The sequence below is a fragment of the Haliaeetus leucocephalus genome, unplaced genomic scaffold (assembly GCF_000737465.1).
Source record: "Haliaeetus leucocephalus isolate CR32 unplaced genomic scaffold, Haliaeetus_leucocephalus-4.0 Scaffold228, whole genome shotgun sequence".
NCBI lineage: Eukaryota > Metazoa > Chordata > Aves > Accipitriformes > Accipitridae > Haliaeetus > Haliaeetus leucocephalus.
Window position 1 is genome coordinate 23,858,218 of NW_010972664.1, and position 20,315 is coordinate 23,878,532.

Consider the following 20,315-nt stretch of genomic DNA (forward strand, 5'->3'; position numbering starts at 1 on the left):
GTGGGGGGGGTGGTGGTGGTGGTCGGGGCACGTTGAGCCGCCGTTCATCCATCCGCCCCCGCGGATGCGGCTCCGCGCTGCCCGTCGCCTTCGCCTGGCACGTTTTTCGTCCGCGGCCCCCGGCGGCTCCGGCTCCCTCTGCCCCTTCGGGCGTCCTCATCCCAGCCCCTCTCCCTACTTTCTCCATCCGTCTCCCGCCACCGGTTTCCTCTCCGTTCTCTCCTTCTGGCATTCCCCTCGCGTTTCCCCCTTTTCCACCCGCTTGTCTTGCTTTTGTTTCAGTTATCGCTGGGTGGCTTTAGCTTTCCTTCCCTTCCTTAGCCCGCTGGGAGAGAATGTGTTGCTTCTCCACAGACCCCTGTGGTCTCCAAAACACATCCCCTGTCTCCATCTTCCAATTCTACTTCATCCGTCTACAATCCATCAGTAGGAATTATTGTACGGTTATGTGTTAACTCTGCAGGTTGCTTACATAAAACAGTATTTTATGTGCCAAATGTGTAAAAAAAACCCCCAAGCCCCTAACGCTATAGCTGTTAACGTTCTGAATGCAGATGTTCTTTGGCCACGTAGAGCGATGGAGAAGGATGTGGGTTTCTAGATCTGTGGCTGTAGAGACAGGCGTGAGACATTTGTCCGAGGGGAGCCAGTGCGTCAATAATCTGACAGGGTGGGAGAATCTGAAAACATGCGAGGGACTCGGGGGTCATCAGGGAATGTGACACCTTAGGGTGCCTTCCGTGCTTCGGCAGAGGTAGGGCTACAGGGCGGGTGCAACGCGGAGCTCTGTGTACGCTGACATTGGCAGGGGCATTTATTCGTACTGCTGTGGTGCCAAGGGGCCCGGTGGCGAGGCAAGGCCCCTTACGCTCTGGGTTTTCTCTCTCCTTTGTGAATTTACACTCTGAAACATCTACCCCACCCCACCCCCCGCCTTTGGCAAATTATTTTAGATTTACAGGAGCTTTCTTGAAGATGGTGGGAGTCTGTATCCTAAAAATATTCCAAAAATGTTTTTCTAATCTCCAGGAACTCGTTTCCCGAGAAATCAGATTGGTGATTCCCAAGTTGCAGGTGGATGCAGCAAAGGATTTATCTCTCTGCCACCAGCTTGTTACCCCAGCAACAGGGCACATTTGGCATTTGTAGCTATGGATTCCCACCTCGGTGGCGTGGCGCGGCGCGTGGACAAGAGCCGTCCGCAGGGTGGAATCCAGTGGGGGCAACAGAGGGGTGGGGTGAAACGTGGGCACTTGCACACAGGGAGGATTCCACCTGCATACTGAGCAGGGCGGCTGCTTCCCTGGATTTCCTACGCAATGCTTTATAATCTTAATCAATACGGTGAGGGAGAAATGCCAACCCACGCTCTTTGCCGCTACGCCAGGCTGGGTCTGCCCACTCTGCCCCGCTGATGCGTCCCCACCCTGACCTGTCGCCCTGTCTGCTGGCCCACCGCCCGGCTCCGGCAGCGTCCCCCGGCCCCGATTTGCGGGAGCGGCTGGTTGTAAGGGATACGGGCCCTTTTGAGTCAACACATCACGCCATGCCGGTGTGGTTTCAGAGGATGCTGTGCTGCAGGGGATGAATTCACATACTGGAAGTAGTGCCCTTGAGGGGAAAGGCTCGGTGTCCTGCTCCCCACCAGCTCTGAGCCATGCTGTGCTCAAAGTATCACTGGGCTGTAATAAATCTTGGTCTCCAGGGGGTGGGAGAGTGGGGGATTATCTGGGAATGGGGGGTTGTAACTAGGCCATGGAATATAATCTCTGAGGCCCATTTGGCAGGGAGTGGGCATGGGGGAGGGGTTTTTAATTTGCAATGATTTTTCTCCTCTCTCCCCTCCTCTCCCCTCCCCTTCCCTCCCCCCCCAACCCTTTATTTCTCCCTTTCCCTGCCCCGGAGCCTGTGTGATAAAGATTAATTTGCTATTTCTGGGCCTGTGACATTTTTCAGAGCCTCCTGCTGGCTGCTGCCTCCATGCCAAGCCTGGCTGGGCTCCAGCCACCGGGATTAGCAAGGAGGGGCCAAGGGAATATGGTGCTCGCCATGGAGTGGGGAAGGAAGGAGCAAGGGACTCTCAGAGGAGGTTATTCTACACGTAGGGTGACTGACTGACAGCGTACCTGGGTAGGCGTGTGTAGATCAGGGCCCTTAGTCCAGAGGATGGGAGGTGTAAGTGATAATGGCCGCGTGCAAGACTTGTCCCCTGGGGACACCCCAAGGGAAGATGTATCCTGGATCCTGTAATTATGGCTTGAGTGAGCTAAAGGATTTAGCATTTGGAATCTGTCTCCAGGATCAGGCTACTTCTGCCTCTTGATTTCAATTTTTTTTAACCGCTCCAGCTTTCCTGGGCACCCAGATGCCTCTCCGCATATTTCTTGTAAGATAGTAATGAGGAGGCCGGAAGGAACACATTGTTCCTGACGAGGTCTCCCAAGAGCCATGTAGAGTAGAACTAAAGAAAGAGAACTTCTTCCTCCCAGCCTGTTTTAGACTTCTTTATTTCCAGAGAGGGAGGTGGGGAGGGGTGGTTGTTACCTGCTACTGGATGATATTCTGCTCCTTTCCTACTGAATCTGTCATTGGCGGCTAACACGTTCCTGTGCTCCCTCCTTTACCCCAAATCCACCTCAGCAAACAAGCACAAACCCTGGATTGAAGCCGAGTATCAGGGCATCGTCATGGAGAATGACAACACAGTCCTGCTCAACCCACCGCTATTTGCACTGGACAAAGATGCTCCACTGCGCTATGCAGGTAGGTGGGTGACAGCTCTGGGAAGGGTGGGAGGCAGGGAGAGACTTCGGAAGAGGCAGAGGCAGGGTGACATTCATCCCTGTGCTGGATTCTAGCTCTCTCCAGGAAACGATCACCTCCAAACCTTGTTCCGGAGGAGGTCCCCAGTGAAGTCTGGAGGCAGTCGGGGCACAGCTTGATTTAGGATGCTGTGAGCTGTTTCCCTTAGGGAGAGAAATTGAGGGTGGAGCCAGCTACTTTTTGACGCAGTTCTGCTATTTCCAAAGATCACATGCACAGCTCTGTGTCTGTGAGCGCTGGAGAGAGCTGGTCGGGCACACTTCGTTGGCAGTGCGACATCCCCTCACAGTAAGCACAAATCCCTGAAACTACGGATGAGGCTTTCCGAGGGTTGTATTCCCGGTGCTTGCTTGGGCCGTGCCTGGAGCTTCCTCGCGCATCCTCCCTCAGCTTTGGGAGAGGAAAAGTGGTCCCTGTGAGCTGAACTCCAGGATTCGGGTGACCCTCTCTGCAGTTCCCTGCAGTACGGTGCACATCCTGCGTGTGTGGGTGGATGAGACATCATGGATCTTCACGCTTTGGCTGTCTATCTGCAATATGTGGCCTGTTTTGCCTCCCTGAGGGATGCAGAGGAGAAACAAGGTGCTCCCTCAGTACCGTGGCTGTGTAGCACTAATAAATCTAGCTTGAGCCTCGTAACCTCTGATCTTTCTTGATGCTGGTCAGGACTCCTTGCCGTGGGAGTAGTTTCCAGTAGAGGGCAATCTGCACCATTGATGGCTGTGAGAGAGGGCAGGAGGAACTCTTAGGGAACCAAAAACTGCTGGAAATGAGAGGTGATAATAAGGGAGAAGGGGGAGCGTAAGTCAGTAAGGAAGAAAATATGGGAGAGGGAAGCCAGGGGGCATAACGCACTCTCCTCAGCCCTTTTCTTTCTCCGCTTCCTCTCTGCCTTCGTGGCTACCAGGTGAAATCTGTGGCTTCAGGATCCATGGGGCAGGGGTACCTTTTGAAGCTGTGATCCTGGACAAAGCTACGGGTGAGGGGCTGATCCGGGCCAAGGAACCAGTGGATTGTGAAGCACATAAGGAGCACACGTTCACCATCCAGGCTTACGACTGTGGAGAGGGACCTGATGGAGCAAATACCAAGAAATCACACAAGTAAGTCCATGCAATCATTGCTGCATGTTAGAAAATGCGATCTGTCAGAGAAACTCAAATGCAAATTGCTGTGGGAACGCTTCCCTCAGCCAGAAGTATTTTTCTCTAGCCTTGATACTACAGCTCAACATGTTAATAAGACCCAAAGAGAAATGTTCACTGACTGAGTCACATGAGTGAACACACTAGAAATGAGGGCTGCTTGACAGTTGTGTCTAAGAGTGGTGTTTTATGTTGCTCCATATAGGCAGGAGGTCCAGATTACTTTATCGTTTCTTTTGCTCTTTCTCTGGGGTGGGAAACCATTGTCCCACCTCCTGCGTGCCAACATTGCTGCGTTGAAACCAAGGTCTCTTTCCTTTGCCCTTGCTTTTGACGGCTGGAAATCAGACTGGTGCACTTTAGGGGAGTGACTTCCACTGAAATTTAGGTGGTGTACGGCTCCTAATCGGCCGATCCGTTCTTTCTGATGTCTCTCTGCATCAGGGCCACGGTGCACGTTCGAGTAAACGATGTGAATGAGTTTGCCCCTGTCTTTGTGGAAAAGTTGTATCGTGTGGCAGTGACTGAGGGAAAGCTGTATGACCGCATCTTGCGTGTGGAGGCCATTGATGGAGACTGCTCGCCCCAGTACAGCCAGATCTGCTACTATGAGATCCTGACCCCCAATATTCCCTTCCTCATTGACAATGACGGTAAGAATCCGCACCTACCACGAGCACGTCACTCCCCCTTTCCTGCTTTGCTCCCTCTCTGCCAGTCCCATTTACTGGCAGAGCTGTACTGTATGAATTTTCTAGCACTGCTGATCTATCTCTCCTGGTGCAGAGATGCAGCAGCCATTTTGTGGGATGCTATAGCTTGTCACGGAGTGGCACCGGGGGGCGGGAACTCAACCCCTTTTTGGTTGTTTTTGTAGCTGATCAAAAATAAGAGTGATTTCTAGAAGGAACATCCTTGAGGAGACTGTCTTTCCTCTCTTTTGATCTCTTTGTCTTCCTAACCAGGGAACATCGAGAACACGGAGAAGCTGCAGTACAGTGGAGATCGTCTCTACAAATTCACAGTGACAGCCTATGACTGTGGAAAGAAGCGGGCTTCTGATGATGCTGAAGTGGAAATCCAGGTGAAACCCACCTGCAAGCCCAGCTGGCAGGGTATGAAACCTCCAAACACAGTTACATCTTCCGTTTGCTTTTGCTGAACTACTACTCGGTCCTACTTATTGCAAATGTTTATATATACACGTATAAATTTGTATGCCCATATACAGGGTTCAGTTCTGGCACCCACCTAAGGGGATGCAGCAGACACCTAAGTCTGTTGCAAAGCCACTGAAAGGCAATTCTAACATTGGAAGAATCTTTCCTTGGATTACTGTGAACTACTATGTATTTGATAAGGCTCATAGACTGTATTCAAGGTAGATCAGTTTTGGGGCCACTCACCCTGAGCGTATTTGGCTTTTCCAGAGGTGTTGTATGCCTACAGGTTCACCTTAGTCCATAGAGTTAAGGGGAAATCAACACAGCTAAATATCTGCTCTGCCTGATAAGAGAGGCTGACAATCCAAGGAGTGATGCTACACTGGTACTAGCTGTAGAAGATGAGAATTTGGACCCTGTGCTTCTAGGAAATCTTCCCTTGCACTGATGCCAGCTGCATAAAGTTGTCTTTCCAACACAGAAAGGGCCAAAAAATCTCTGTTTCTGGGCTAGTCCATAGATGCCACTTGTGTGTGTGCCAAACGTTCTGGCCTTGGGTCCTTGGCAGGACCTAACCCCTCCCTTTCACTCTTCTTCATTAGGCTGGAACAAGAGGATTGAGTACACCCCGGGGGCAGGCAGCCTCGCGCTCTTCCCCAGCATTCACCTGGAGACTTGCGACGAGCCCCTGTGGAACATCCAGGCCACAGTGGAGCTGCAGACGAACCACGTGGCCAAGGGCTGCGACCGGGATAACTACTCTGAGAAGTCGCTACGCAAACTCTGCGGTGAATTGATTCTTTCCTGGGCCGAGGGCAGTTGCGGCACGGCACCCTGCCCCTTCCCTTGGAGGGGTGCCCAGCGGTAGCTCCGCGCCTCACGCGGCAGGGATGCCGGGGACACATTCCTCACGTCGGCTGCGGTCAGGGAGGACGCCTAGATCGCACGCTGCATCGAGGGGCAGCGGGCACCCTGCCTGTATTTAGAAGGGGCTCCCCGTGCTTTCCTCACTGGGAAGCCGGAGGTTTCTGTGCATCGCCCCAGTACGCAGAGTCTGTGGGACTCCCCTCAGCACAGATGGAAAAGTCACCATCCTTCTCCAGCTAGGAGAAGACCTATAGGCAACTCCTCCTCTCCCTGTCCTCTGAGACCTTACAACGAGCCCTCTAGCACCCTCTTCATCTGTTCCCCAGTTCTCAGGCTCCTTATTCTCCCGTGCTGACACTCCTGACTCCTTCCCTTCTCCATAGGTGCTGCCTCAGGAGAGATCGACCTGCTGCCGGTGCCGAGCCCCACGGCGAACTGGACCGCGCGGCTCTCGGTGCACTACAGCCAGGACAGCAGCCTCATCTACTGGTTCAATGGCAGCCAGGCTGCCCAGGTGCCTGTCGTGAACGGGCCGAACGCCCACGAGGGGCTGAGTGACCACTTCACCCTGTCCGTATGGATGAAGCACGCCGTGGTGCCCAGCAAAGGCAGGCGGGAAGAGGAGACGGTGATCTGCAGTACAGTGCAGAGCGGTGAGACGCCTTTCCTGGGTTGGGGACGCTTCTGCCCGCTGCCTCTAGCGAGTTAGAAGGGATTGTCCCCGCAGGGGGAAATCTCTTTGTGTTCCAGAGCGGGACCTGGGCAGGGGTCCCTCCTTAGGAAGGCAGGTTCTTCAGGTGTCGCTTTCTCTGGGAGCAGTCAAGCCCGCTGTGAGCACGCGGTGCAGAGTGCCAGTCGTGCAGGCTAGCGTGTGCTTCGGGGCTCTGGCTAGCGAGACCGCTCCGAGGTGCGATACCTAACTCCCTGTGCTTGTCCCTGGCAGAGGACGGCTACTCGCATTACTCTCTGGCTGTGCACGGCTGCCGGATCGCTTTCCTCTACTGGCCGTTGCTGGAAAGCTCAAGGCCTGTGAAATTCCTCTGGAAGCTTGAGCAGGTGAGGGAGGAAGCGTTTGCCTCTTCCCCACGTCCCTTCTCCTTCTGCCCTTTGCCGATCCCCTCCTCTGCTGTCTGCCCTAGGTCTGCGACGACGAATGGCACCATTACGCCCTCAACCTGGAGTTCCCCACTGTCACGCTCTACGTGGACGGCGTCTCTTACGACCCTGCCCTCATCCACGACAACGGCCTCATTCACCCCCCACGGCGGGAACCCTCGCTCATGATTGGAGCCTGCTGGACCGGTGAGCGCCCGCTCCCCGAACCATGCTCTTCCCATATGGGAGACAAGGGAGTGGAGGGAGAGCCAGAAGAGGTGAAAGAAACACCACCTGGTACTAGATGATGCAAACCACGTTGCTGCCATCTTGCCTCCTTGGCACCAAAGCCAATGTGGCTCCTTCCTTCCTTATGGACCAAGCCAGCAGGCCATGGTAATAATAGCTCAGGGACAAGTGTCATTGGCAGCTTCATGGACAACAGCAGCAGAATATGCGATGGATAACCAGCTTTCAGGCAGAGGAGAGTTGAAACTCTGTACCTCGTTCAGGCTTTGGTGTTTCTATCAAAGCTTTTCATCAGAGAGCAGGCAGTACTGTTTGTGCTTCTGGTTGTATCGATGGGGATTTCTGTGTCTTGAGGGTCTGTATGAAGAAGTCACAAATCGTTCAGCAGAGGAATTGGGTTGGAGGACAAAGATCAGGTTAGAAACACAGTTAAGCCACTACCAGATTAAAATCCGTTCTGTGGAGATGTAAGGCTGCATTTCCCAGGTCTTTCAGTTCTCTTGCAAGACTGAAGCAGGACCGAACTAAAGGAATTTGCCTGCTGCTTGCCTTCACTCCAGCAGAAATTTCTAGCAAGATCAAATCTTTACTGTAGTACTGCTTCTGCCAGGTCAGGGATCTTCCCACAGCTCTGTGCTCTCGATTGGCTTTTTGCAACCAACAATTATTAGTCAGCTTGGGACACCCTCCTGGAACCATCTGAGTTTCAAAGGGATGTTGAGAACCTGGCTTTTTGCAAACATGGCTAGGACCATGTCCCATAAACGGGGATCAATTAATTCCCCAAATAGGTATCATTGGGAAAGGAGAAAAAAACCCAAACCCTATACTTTCTCCCTTGTATCGGTTACTCATCCTACAGTCTCCCCGTCCCCTTCCTGAGAGGGACTCTGCCCTCTTCCACCTGTGATGCGCTGTCTCCAGGGCTGAAGGGTGCACTGCTTGGCACACGACTCCAGAGCTGTTCTTTTGGACTGGCCCATGGAGGCACTTGTATAGATGCTTGCCTGACCCTGTAACTACCCTCTTCCAATGCCTTATTGCTTCTCTGCATGTTCTCCTTTTGCAGAGGAGAAAACCAAAGAGAAAATCAAAGGAAGCGAGAACTCCACTGATAGTGTACAAGGTAGGGAAAAGAAAGAAGGCGGTTCCCTTCCCCACTTCACCGTGCATGACTGTCACTTCTTGCATGGTGCCTTCCTCATACAGCAACCCCGGTCCTGTCCTGCCACCTCCCACCATCCTGGGAGGAAAACCCTTATTTGGCAGATTGGTCCCTGATACCCTGATATCTGTGGAGCATGAAAAGGCTAATAGGAGGACTACAGCCTGCTTTGAGAGATGCAGTATGCTTTTCATGTGGAGAAAGAGTCCTCATGCCTGATCATTAAAGTTGGTCTCTGAAGAATGCAAGAGCCATTAGAGACATCAGGAGATGTCACCTCATCCCTAACTATCTATGAAACGTATAGTTTCTTTTAAAAGCCCTCACAGGAAGCAGAGCGAGAAGGGGACAAGAAATTGTTTCCATCTGGCATTCAGCAGTTTGGCAGAAACTTCTCTATGCTACCCACCGTTCACTGCCCTAGTCTTTCCGTTGGTCTGTTTTTCTCGCTTTCCCCCATCTGGAATTCAAAAAATGGTCATCGCCTTACTTCAGCATCCCCCGTCTTCTTGTTGTCTTTCTTTTCCGTGTTCCGTGCACCCCTCTGTCTCTCTCTACTTCTCTTAGCATCTGTCTGTCCCTCACAACGTTGCTTTTGTTGTCTTGGCTTTTCCATGCCCCATGCACCCCTCTGTCTCTCTCCACCTCCCTTAACATCTCTCTGTCCCTCACACTGTTGCTTTTGTTGGTTTTGCTCTCTTCCTCGCCATGTCTCTCACACCCTCCACCTCCCATGTTTCCCTCAGGAGATCCTCTGTCGATACACCACTACTTCCATGGTTACTTGGCTGGCTTCACTGTGCGCCCTGGTAGCTTGGAGAGCCGGGAGGTTATTGAATGCCTATATGCCTGCCGTGAGGGGCTTGATTACAGTGACTTCGACAGTCTGGGCAAAGGGATGAAGGTACGCCCATCTGCCCAGCTTGCATGGGTCTCCTCCACTCTCCTCCCCAGCCTTGCTTCCCAGGACTTTGCCTGCTCCCCCCGCCTCAAACAACTCCCCACCTTTCTCCTTGGTGTCTCGCTTAGCCTGGACTCTTGGCATTTGCCAAGGAACCCTGAGTATTTTCTTCTCTTCCACCTGTAGGTTCACGTGAACCCCTCTCAGTCCCTGCTCACCTTGGAGGGTGACGATGTGGAAACCTTCAACCATGCAATCCAGCACGTGGCTTACATGAATTCACTGCGCTTCGCTACCCCTGGAGTCCGGCCGCTCAGACTCACCACTAGTGTCAAGTGAGTGGACAAAGCGGCACCTCCAGCTAAGTTCAGCAAGAGGGTTACCTCTCTGTTGACTAAAAGCCCCCTCCCTCACCTTGGATTTAGTTCTAATTGATGGTCTCAAAATGGGTACAAGTCTTCCTGAAAAGAAGGATTAAAGTATCCAGTATCCAAATGGATACTGTAATGCTGGGTCCTGGGGTCTTTGCAGGTAGCAGAACTTCTACCTTCACTCATGGTGTTCCCGGCATGTGGCCTGGTTTTAATTTCCTCTGTGGTGTGTGGATGTGACCAAGTCACCTGAAACCCAGTGACGTCGTTCCTACCACACTTCTCTTTCTTGCACAGCAGGCTCTAGGGAAGCTTTAGGAAGACTACCAGAAAAAGGATGTTCCCTTCACTGGCAGTAATGGGCAGGAGTTGTTCTTTTACAATGCTGCTGGTGGAAGCTTGGGCCAACCGATGGCTTTCTACTGCTCTCCTTCAGGTGTTTCAGTGAAGAGTCCTGTGTCTCTATTCCTGACGTGGAAGGTTACGTTGTGGTGCTACAGCCTGATGCCCCCCAGATCCTGTTGAGTGGCAATGCCCACTTTGCTCATCCTGCATCAGACTTTGAGGGTCCTGACGGGGTCCCCCTGTTCCCCAACCTCCAGATCACCTGCTCTATTTCTCACCAGGTGGAGGCCAAGAAGGATGAGAACTGGCATGGTACCGGTGAGTGGAGTACGGGGCGAGGTCTAAAAGACAAGGTGGAAAGCCCTACAAGAGTTGCTGCTCTGCAGAGGAAGTAGAGCCCCTCATTACACCCGAAATAGGAGAGAGTTTACAAATACAGAAGCAAGGCCCATTGTCTGTCAATATGTAGGCTAATCGGTTCTTATCCCTTTCTGCTCCTCCCTGTACTTTTTCTATCCACGCCGTTCCTTTGCCTCACCCTCTCCTCCTTCTTTCCCAGGCTGCTCATTCCTAATCCCTTTTACATTTTACCTACATTTCCCCTGACCGAATCCAGCACTGGATGGATGTCCTGCCTGTTACTCTCTCCACACCTGCGCTTACTCAGCCTCCTCCTGCTTCCTTCTCTCCTGCTTTCCTTATTTCTCACCCCCTCCCATCTCTTCCTGCATCACTTACTCCTGTGAATTCCCCAGTCGGTTTCCTACCACCCTATGACACCATGTCCCTCAATTTCTCTCCATCACCCTCAGATTATTTCTCTGCACTCTGGGCTCTACATGTCCTTTCACTTCTTTCATATCTCTTCCGGTAATGGGATTTTTTGCTCATAGCTTTCTGTTTAGCAGCTTTGCCTTTCCTTGTAAAAGGATGAGTTTCTTGACATAGAGCAGGTTGGTCTTAGTGCTGCTGAAAGTAGTTAGTCATGGAATGTGGTTGTCATTTTAAAGAAGATGAGATCTCAGCCATGGTAACCAGCAGTCATGAGGCAGGGGAAAGCTTTCAAAAGCACTCAGGGTCTGGGAACGTGTGATAGTGTTGTTCCCAATTTGCACATTGTCATTGTCAACAGAGTCCTTACAGCCAAGATGTGTTATCGTGAACCAGTCTGATAATAGCATGTTGTTCCAAAATAAAGTGACTTTATTATGCACATAAATAATGTCGTTAGAACCAGGGGGACTCCTCCAACAAGTAATTAGACTGACTGATTTTACTCAAGGTCAGTGCTAGCCAGAGAAAGAGAAGTCATTACGTAGGATGTGAGCGCTTTTAAGTAAGTGGGTACCACTCTGTGTAACTCCTGCCTTCACTGACGGCTGTCTGGCTTTCTGGCCCTGTCTTCTTTCCGTTCACGTCTCAGTGACAGACACACGAATGTCAGATGAGATTGTGCACAACCTGGATGGCTGCGAGATCTCGTTGGTAGGAGACGACTTGGACCCGGAGAGGGAGTATCTGCTCCTGGACGGGGCACTGCTGCAGCAGCGGGGCCTGGAGCTTGTGAACACCTCTGCCTACCTGACCATCACAGGTACGTCCTCTCCTTGGCCACAGCGGTCGAATTACGCCTCGCCCGCGGCCTGTCAGGCATCGCTGGGAGAAGCACTTAACCTGCTGTTAGAGATGTGTTGGTGTACTTTGTGAGACTCTGAGGTGTAACCGTTTGTTGAACTCCCGGCTTTTGGAAGTCCCAGGCCATTTCCCTGGGGAGGTGAGTCCTCCTCCAGCCCGCAGTACTACGGCATGGTGTCTGAGCTCTCACCCAGGCTCGTATCGCTCCTCCTGACTTACTCCGTGGGGTTTGGTGTTGTCGGGAGCCAGCAGCATTTTGCGTGACGTGGCTGGGGGACAGCACACTCGACAGGTGGTGGACTGGTACAACACTGTTGTACTCTCCAGAACTTAACAGGGCTGCTGCTCTTGATCCTTCCATCCCTTCCATTTGTTCTAGCAATGCAAGCAGGGATTTCATCATGTCCTTTGCAGCCAGCTCCATCTCTGCTCCCTTCCTAAAATTAATGAACCCAGCATTGCCTTGGATTCCTCTATAGCTCCTAGTTGCTACGGGGTTATGATGCCAGATGACTTTGAAGCAGGAGCTTCCTCACCCCACGCCAATGTCTCTTCTTGTCTCAGGTGTGGAGAGCATTGCAGTTTACGAGGAAATACTGCGCCAGGTCTCATACCACATCAACCACGGGGCTGCTCTTTATGAAAGGAAGTTTCACCTGTCCTGCACTGAGATGAACGGACGCTACTCCAGCAATGAGTTTACTGTTGAGGTACGAGATAAATACATGCACACATAGGTGCTTCTACATGCATGAAGAGGACATGGTGGACGGGAATGCACACAATATGTAGAATATACCTTGAACACAGGGCTGAGTCTCTCTCGCTTTGCTCTTTCTGCAGGTGAATGTCCTCCACAACATGAACCGAGCTGCTCATCCTAACCATATTCTGAGCTCCCAGCAGTTCATGCACCGTGGCCATCATTTACCCCCAGAGCTGTCTGGGCACAGTTTGGCAAGCGGCCCTAACAACCCAAGTAAGTAACACTATCTTCTGGGTTTATTCCTTTCGGTCAGGATGCTGATTTTATGATATCCTGGTAGAACCTATAGCAGAGGATTCCTTTCAGGCTCCCTATACCCATGTTACCGAGTTCTCGTTATACTGTCCTGTCCTACTCATCATTAGCAAATGGACTGCAGTCTGTGTCAAACTGTGTTTGAGAGCTTGGCGCAACAATCCTCCTCTTTTGCTGTGTTGTTTTCTTGACATAGAGGCAGCCTGAAATCTACACCTGAGAAGGTTTAAAAAGAACAACCGTAAGCTGGTACCATTTAATTTGTGCACCTTGCAAAGGTGCTGTGCGGGCTTGGGGGTAATGTAATTTCAGAAAGAAGTTTCAAGAGCATGAGAGAAACAAGAGAATCAAGACTGCCACTGATCTAAAAAAAAAAAAAAAAAGAGATGGGACTAGGTGGTGGTCAGCAAGGCAGAAAAATGTAGGAGACAGCACCACGCAGACAAGAGGAGCATTCTTGCCCCCCAAAACGGAGGAGAGAGAAGCTTGAAAACCAGACTAGAGATTAGATTTGTTGGTTTGCGCTGGCAGCCCTGTGCCACAAGTGTGACCGCAGTCCAGCTGGCTCCTCCTAGGCTGTGAGAGCTCTAGGACTGTTACAGAAGAGCCTGCGTTGATTTTTTTGTCCCGTTGTAGGGAACATGGAAAGCACCTTTGGTGCTAGCTTTTGCTGCAGCTTCCTGCAGCAGCTGATCCCCAGCTGGTCCAGTCCTGCAGCCGGTCCTGAGCCACCGCAGGGACAGCCTACGGATGTGCTGGGAGACCACCAAACCCCAGACTTTGCCGGTCCCTTTCCCAGCTCTGCCTGATGGCAGCAGCAAAGGAAAAGTTGTCCCTGCTGTACAGAACCACCCAGAACAAATCCACGGAGGGCCCAGATAGATTTTGCAGGGAAGGAGGTTATCTGGGGAGTCCAGGCTCAGCCTACAGGCCTAGAGCAAAGGAGTGGGAGTTGGGCTGAGGGTCTTAGATGAATTTCAAGTTTTCTCCTGTGGAGAAGCCAGGCTTTGGCTGTGGCACTAATTAGAAGGCCATCACAGCCCTCACCTCTGCCCCATATGCAAACCAGACTTCTTTTGGCTTCCTTCTTTCTCTACTGCTTGCATAGAAATCACACCCTGGGAAAATCATCCTTGTGCCCTTAGAGGCTCTCCCCAGCCCACATTTCTCCCTCCTAAGAGGGGGATACAAATGGCTGCTGCGCAACAATATTCCAGCGACCTCTGTAAACCAAAGATGTGCAGAGTCTACAGACCAGGCTGACATCGGAGCACGCCTGGACCCAGGCATCCTGGAAAACCAGGCAGGCCTCCAGCAAAGATACAGCAGCTGAAGGCAGGACCTGCCTGTGCCCAGGGGAGCGGAAAAGTCAGGACGCATTCCTGCCTAGACCAAAAACCCAAGCGCTGCCCAGGAACCCCACTTCCCACAGGTCAGGTTGGAAATGCCCATTTCTGTGGCAGGCTCTAACCACACCTTCTCATTTTCTTTCTCCAAAGTGGTCCCCAGCGCTGCCACCGTCATCATTGTGGTGTGCGTGGGCTTCCTGGCGCTCATGGTGATCCTCGGCATCCTGCGCATCCACTCCCTGCACCGGCGGGGAGTGGGGCAAGAGGTCCCTGGGGCTGCTGAAGGGGAGCATGCAAGCACCGGAGGCAAAGAGCGTGACATGTTCTGGGATGACTCGGCCCTCACCATCATAGTCAACCCCATGGAGGTGAGGAGCAGCCACAGCGGCTGGGGCTGGGTGGGCAGCCGGGGTGCCAGATCCTTCCCCTCACCCCATCTCTCACCTCCCCAGTCCTACCAGAGCTGCCAGGACAGGGCAGCAGAAAGTGGCGAGGGCAGAGCTAGCGAGGGGATGGAGGACGAAGATGACAGCACCGACTCGGAGACACCCGACTCCCCGGACAGCAATGACATGGATGACCGACACATCATCGGCAAAAGTGACGGCTCTCACCGCTACTAGGAGCTTTAAAACACCAGTCCAATGGATTCCCCCAAAACATATGGCTGGAAGGAGGAGGTGTCTTACTTTTAACTTCTTCCTTCCCCCCACCGTGTACACATGCGCTCCTCCCTCATTTGTCATTTCTGCCTCCCATGTTCCTTCATCTTCTGCCATTCTCATTGTGGACATTCCCCACGTTATTGACCCCCCATCTGGCTCTCTAGAAACATGTGTTAGGGCACTTGCACATGACAGTGGCACAGTTCAAACCATGACGAGGAAGGAGGGGCTTGGAAAGAACAGAAATTTGGAAGGAGGAGCCAGCCATAGGGCTCAGAGTGGGGTCTCTCACAACCCTGCCCCAGATATTATATATATATATTGTATATTTTTTCAATGTTGTCGTTTGAGGTTTATTCTCGTTTCATGCAAAAAACCCCCACTGCAGCTTGTGTCGCTTTGTAAAATTGTCGATACTCCTAAACTAAATGAATGAAGGTAAGAAGGACGAGGAAACAAAGTGGATTTTAAAATAAATGGATTTCAAATAAAATGCTCAGGGCTTCTGCAGTTTTTCACCACAAGCAGGGAAGGAAACAGTCAGTGTAGCCTCTAGTGAGAGACTGGAGATTATCCAGAGCATGTATTTACTGAAATGACTGCCTTATCTCGGGGAAGGGTTACATTTTTTAGTATATGTGTTGGAACAAGAAAAACACATCACCCCACACCCTACCCCAGCCTTTCTGAGAGTCAAAATACTCTTTGTAAACACAATGTAGCCATCCCCAGGACACTGGGCTAGGAACCCACAGAGGAACAGAAAGCATCCCAGCCTGTCACAGGCAAGTGTAACAAACACATGCAGCAAACTGAATTCTTGATTACAGAAAAAAAACCAAGGCTCTTTCCATACACTTGGTGTATCATCAATATAAACAGGCCAAATCCTCAGCTTCATCCATCTTTTCACCTGATCCACTTTCTTTACCAGCATAAAAAAAAAGAGTATTTTTCACACCAGGGGTTCCAGCTTGCAGCAGAACAGCCCCAGCACTTCTGAGGGAAGGAGGTGTCCTCCTCTCTTTGGTGGGAATGGGGGTCATAGAAACACAACAGGTATTAGCAAAGCATGGCTATGAGCCCAGCAGCATGAGTTGTTAGGACAGTGCTTCATAGCAAGTTGTGCTCCTTCCCTTCATCTACTTGGTCTGATTACTCAGACCCTGCAAGACAAAAAGAGTGGCTGCAACATGTTAAAGAGCCACAGGAAGATTCTGCAATAGGACATTTGCTGGCAGCCAAGGCTGAGAAATCCTCCTTAAGGGTAGGAAGGTAGCACAGCAGGTGAGTGGAAGAGCCCCTCGGAGGGCAAGAAAGGTCTCAGCACAAGATCTCTGCTTGCTGCAGTTCTCTCAGATGTCTCAGCTCTAGCCTGCCTTTGTGTCCAACTGTGCCCATGTATGGTTGTTACTGGGTCTAAAAAAGAAGTGAACATGCTGAGGCTGTCTTAGATACTCTTATGCTTTCTCCTTTGTCTCCTTCCCAGTAAGTTCCATGCCCTTGTTTCACACAGGGAACTTACAGCAGGCACTGTCAAACCAGTGCCCTGACATCTCAAAGCACCAGCATAATTCAAGTGTCCAAAAAGAAGAAAGGCTACACTGTGCACATTGGAGCCAAAAACTTGGCACAAAATAGTCTTATGTCCTGAGAATTCTATGCCTGACCCACTTCTGATATGTGATGAAAAGCACCACCTCTTGAAGCATGGAAAAAGACTGTCTCAGGACCATGAGGTCCCTGAATCTTTACAGCAGCCTTAAGCCAGGTGCTAGTGTGCTTACAAGGTGGAAGAGGCCAAATGTACGATGAGTTCATAGGTAGCCATCATGATGGCTGTGTTTGGGATCTGGCGGATCAAGTGAGCCAGGAGCCCTCGGTATAAAGCCAAGGGTCCCTCTTCATGGACCACAAGCTGCAGAGTCTGTATAAAGGAACGGTATCGTGACCCTTCTTCTCGCAACCGTGTCCGAATGACCTCTGGAGAGAGAAAGGAAAGTAATATTAGCAGATTGATCCTACAGGCATGGCATCTCCCATCGAGGGGAACAGAGGGAAGGAGAGTGGACCCACTCACCGTGTGGATATGCAATGCATGAAGCACATGTTTTGGAGACAGCAGCAGCTCCCATTAGGCCAAAGAAATCATGGCTGTTTGGTGAAAGTGTGAGCGGTGGTGAAAGGGAACGATGGCTGTTTCTCAGCTGCTGTTTCAGTGCTTCATAGATGACAAAGTGTATGATGGTCTCTGACACTCCAGCATAGGAGGCAGTGATACCACGGTAAAATCCACGAAGGCCTTCAGTGCGGTACACACGCATGGCACACTGGACAGCATTGCTGGCCATCTCCCCCTTCACCCTGTAAAGAGGAGGGAGGATTGAAACAGCATACTGTTCCACTGACCTAAAATGCTGCTGGGACCACAACTGTATGACTCTTCCCCAGCATGCCTTGAAGACCTATGTTCTGATGGCAAGTCACAGACCCCTACCCAACCCCACCCCCAAACCAGTCCCGATTTGACACAGAGTGGTTCTGCATTGCTAGCTGGCCTTACCTGGCTTCCAGCTGCATCCTGGTTTTCACTAACCAGATAGGGTTTGTGAGTGTGGCAGAGGTAATGCCTGGAGAATAGAAGAGGAAGATAGCCATGAGCACCAGGATCACGCTGACAGTTTGTGAGGAGGTGCTATCTATCAGCTGTCTGAATTCTGCTTGGCAAGCTGCAGGCATTTGCAGTTTTAGAATGACCTTGGGAGAAGAGACATTTAGGGCAGACTATTTGATTCTCGTCCTCCCCCATTCCAGCCTTTGTCTGGTGGTAATTAGCTCCTCTGCCTCCAACATAACCCCACTACAGGCCCTGGTGTTACACAAACGCAGGAAACAATGGGCTAAACTTGCAAGAGTGGAAGATTTTGTTAAGAGAACTGGGATGTATCAAGAGAAATGATTCTGTGAGTGGTCTAAATTACACACTGCCTTCTGCCTCTCACAGCTGAATAGACCTCTTTTCCTGATGGGATAAAGACTAGATCCATGACTTGGAAGAGATGAGCCTAAGAAGAACGAAGAGTGAGAAAACGTTTTGGTTACCCAAGGAACTCACTGCTCCAGATATGGAGGGAGAAAATTTCAGAAGAGAGACAGCAGGACTGATGGAAGCAGCAATGGAGAAGGAATGAAACCCGTTTACACTTACAGACAGAAGGACCCCTTGGCTCTGATTTGAGACAGAAGAGGCTCACCTGCACAGGCTGCTGATAGCATGTGTACTTTCTTGGACTCCGGTACAAGGACAGCATTGAGTCTCTCCTTAACACCAGAATAGGCAGCAAAATATATAGCCCTGTTGGAAAGAAATACAAAAGAGGTTACAGCTCACCTGTGAGAAGCAGAGACAGCACTGCTGTGGGGTCTCACTCCAACTTTTCTTACTGCCAGCATAGGCTGGTCTAATGTGACATCAGATACCATTTATACTAGGCCCACAGCAATCACCTTATCTTACAACTATGATCACAAGGTCCAGAAAATGTCTGTGTGAAGGGGTCCAGTGGCACAATGAGCACAAGGCCCAGACTGCTTTCAGAATGTGGAGCAATAGCTGTCATGGAGGTCCTTTAAAAAGAGTACAGCATGAGCTATCCTCAGGGAGCAGTACTCACCGGGAAGGAGCAACCCCAACAAGGTTTGGACCCAGACCTCGGAACAGGGATCTCATGCCTTCCTTCTCAAGGATGTCCCTACAGGAGGAAATGAACAGAGAAATCAGCAAAATAACTAAGTGGGGGCTTTCTTGTTCCTTCTGCTTTTTTGTTCTTCAGTACTTCTTGTAGCACCCTCTCCTCACCTCCCGTGTTATGCTTTTTCTGCCCCATTTTCTCTCCAACCACTTCTCCTCTCCCCTTCAGTCATTTCTTCCTATTCTTGCTGACACCATCACTCTGGGTCTGATCAAACCACTAGCTGAGAAATTTCTCACAGTCCTAAAAGCTGCCTTGCAGACTCAGAGTTCAAAGCACAGATCAACTGTGAGAAGTAGATGTACCTGCGCTCTGACAAGACTTCCTACCGTACTTGCACTTTCCAGAGCCTCACCTCAAATGCTACTTCCATCTCTCCTGCCTCCCCCCCCCACCCCCGATGACCAAACCTTCACCTTCCTGGTGCTAACATGCACACCGTCCTATCCTACTCACCTCAGCAACTTGAGCACTCCAGGAGATGGTGAGCTGGGGTTCATCAGCCTCACACTCATTCCTGGCAGATGTATCTCCGAGAGGCACAGAGGTCGCAGTGTCAGCTGGGATGACTGTAGACGCGTCTTCACCACTTCCAGGGGACAGGTCAGGATGGCTCCAGCTGTGCCACCACATCTAGGGCATAACAGGACATGTAAGAATGACCCCTGTGCAGGAAGAGGGCAATAATTCTGACCCTGCTCGTCCACAACCTCTCCCCTCTAGGAGAGGAGGTTGGGTCCCCCAGCCTGCGTCACACATGACCTCCTGGCTCTGACACTGATTAACGCAATAGGGGCTTAGCTTGGGACATCTCCTGGCAGCCTCACTCTGAAACCTCACTCAGTATTTAAGACAAACAGTCCCAAGTCCATAGGGGCTCAGCAGTCCCTCAGCTCAAAGCTGCTGATCTTTGCATTCAGAATTTCCCAGAGCAAACACTTCTGCTGCCCAACCTCGCTGCAATGCCTTCTGCTGAGATCACCAGGCCCCGTGCCTCACACCTCCCCACAGCAGCACTGGCTCAGAGAGGGGCAGCACGGACCTCTCCCACCCCTCAGCCTGCTGGTGTCTTCGACCCATAACCCATTCAGCCCCACGTTTGCAAGGCCCTGTAAGCGAGATCTTTATTTTCTGACAACAGCCAGGCTCACCCCCAGCCTGACTTGCTTAATGAAAGAGGACCCTGACCTTCAGCAGACAGAAGCTATTTTTGGAACTCATGAACCATCACCATCAATCATTCTAGTCACACCTCAGTAATGCTGAAAGGACATGTATCTCCTTTTTCCCTTTCTGCCACTCAGGGACAAGTCAGAACCGACACGTTCGGTTCTCAGCTCCTGCCCCTTCAGATCCTTTGACTGACAACTCTGTTCTTCTAGAGGATGCTCAGTACCTGAAAGACTGTTTTGAGATGAATTTGCATGGAACAGCCATGCAAGAGGCTTTGATGAACAAGCAGTTGTTCATATCTGCTACAGCCAAACTCGCTTTGTTTCACAAGAGATGGAGGCTGAAAAAAAGCTCACTCTGCTCCAAAGAAAGAAAAGCCAGCCAAAGAACTACAAGATATCAGGGAAGAATCAAGTATATCAACAGAATTACATCTGACGGTACAGGAAAGCAAATGGCTAGAGTTCTGAAGAATTATTTTGAAGAAGTCTGTACAGCTCAGTGTACACATATATTGCTCTCACAGCCTTTGCTCCTAGGGCTTCATTTATTATTGCCTGCAGGTTTGGGGGGGGGGGGGGGGGGGGACAAAAGGG

The 20,315-nt window shown here is 51.1% G+C and overlaps 2 protein-coding genes across 2 annotated transcripts in view; one reads left to right on the forward strand and one right to left on the reverse strand.

Moving 5' to 3' along the window:
* Positions 1-2,648: 2,648 nt before the first annotated feature.
* CLSTN3 (calsyntenin 3) lies at positions 2,649-15,282 on the forward strand. The gene is made up of 17 exons (XM_010567598.1): positions 2,649-2,763; positions 3,731-3,926; positions 4,413-4,621; positions 4,934-5,083; positions 5,734-5,919; positions 6,382-6,651; positions 6,942-7,054; positions 7,138-7,300; positions 8,412-8,468; positions 9,254-9,411; positions 9,595-9,743; positions 10,216-10,442; positions 11,548-11,718; positions 12,324-12,469; positions 12,603-12,738; positions 14,280-14,497; positions 14,582-15,282. Exons 1-17 carry the CDS (start codon positions 2,688-2,690, stop codon positions 14,750-14,752), a joined length of 2,796 nt encoding a protein of 931 aa, XP_010565900.1. The 5' UTR covers positions 2,649-2,687; the 3' UTR covers positions 14,753-15,282.
* Positions 15,283-15,351: 69 nt separating this feature from the next.
* The window catches only part of LOC104831785 (solute carrier family 25 member 33-like), a 9,173-nt gene continuing 4,209 nt past the window's right edge, over positions 15,352-20,315 (reverse strand). Inside the window, exons 2-7 of the mRNA XM_010567602.1 lie at positions 19,003-19,179; positions 18,469-18,546; positions 18,049-18,149; positions 17,358-17,424; positions 16,875-17,158; positions 15,352-16,777 (exon numbers count right to left, since the gene is read on the reverse strand). Coding sequence (XP_010565904.1) covers positions 16,578-16,777; positions 16,875-17,158; positions 17,358-17,424; positions 18,049-18,149; positions 18,469-18,546; positions 19,003-19,179 — 907 coding nt within the window. The 3' untranslated portion in view covers positions 15,352-16,577. The remainder of the gene's footprint in view (positions 16,778-16,874; positions 17,159-17,357; positions 17,425-18,048; positions 18,150-18,468; positions 18,547-19,002; positions 19,180-20,315) is intronic.

What these genes read in the sequence shown, in the direction of transcription:
- CLSTN3 (XM_010567598.1), top strand. Translation starts at nt 2,688, where the DNA reads ATGGAGAATGACAACACAGTCCTGCTCAACCCACCGCTATTTGCACTG. An exon ending in TGCTCCACTGCGCTATGCAG is followed by an intron (nt 2,764 to 3,730) that starts GTAGGTGGGTGA and finishes CGTGGCTACCAG; the next exon opens with GTGAAATCTGTGGCTTCAGG. An exon ending in AGACTCACCACTAGTGTCAA is followed by an intron (nt 9,744 to 10,215) that starts GTGAGTGGACAA and finishes GCTCTCCTTCAG; the next exon opens with GTGTTTCAGTGAAGAGTCCT.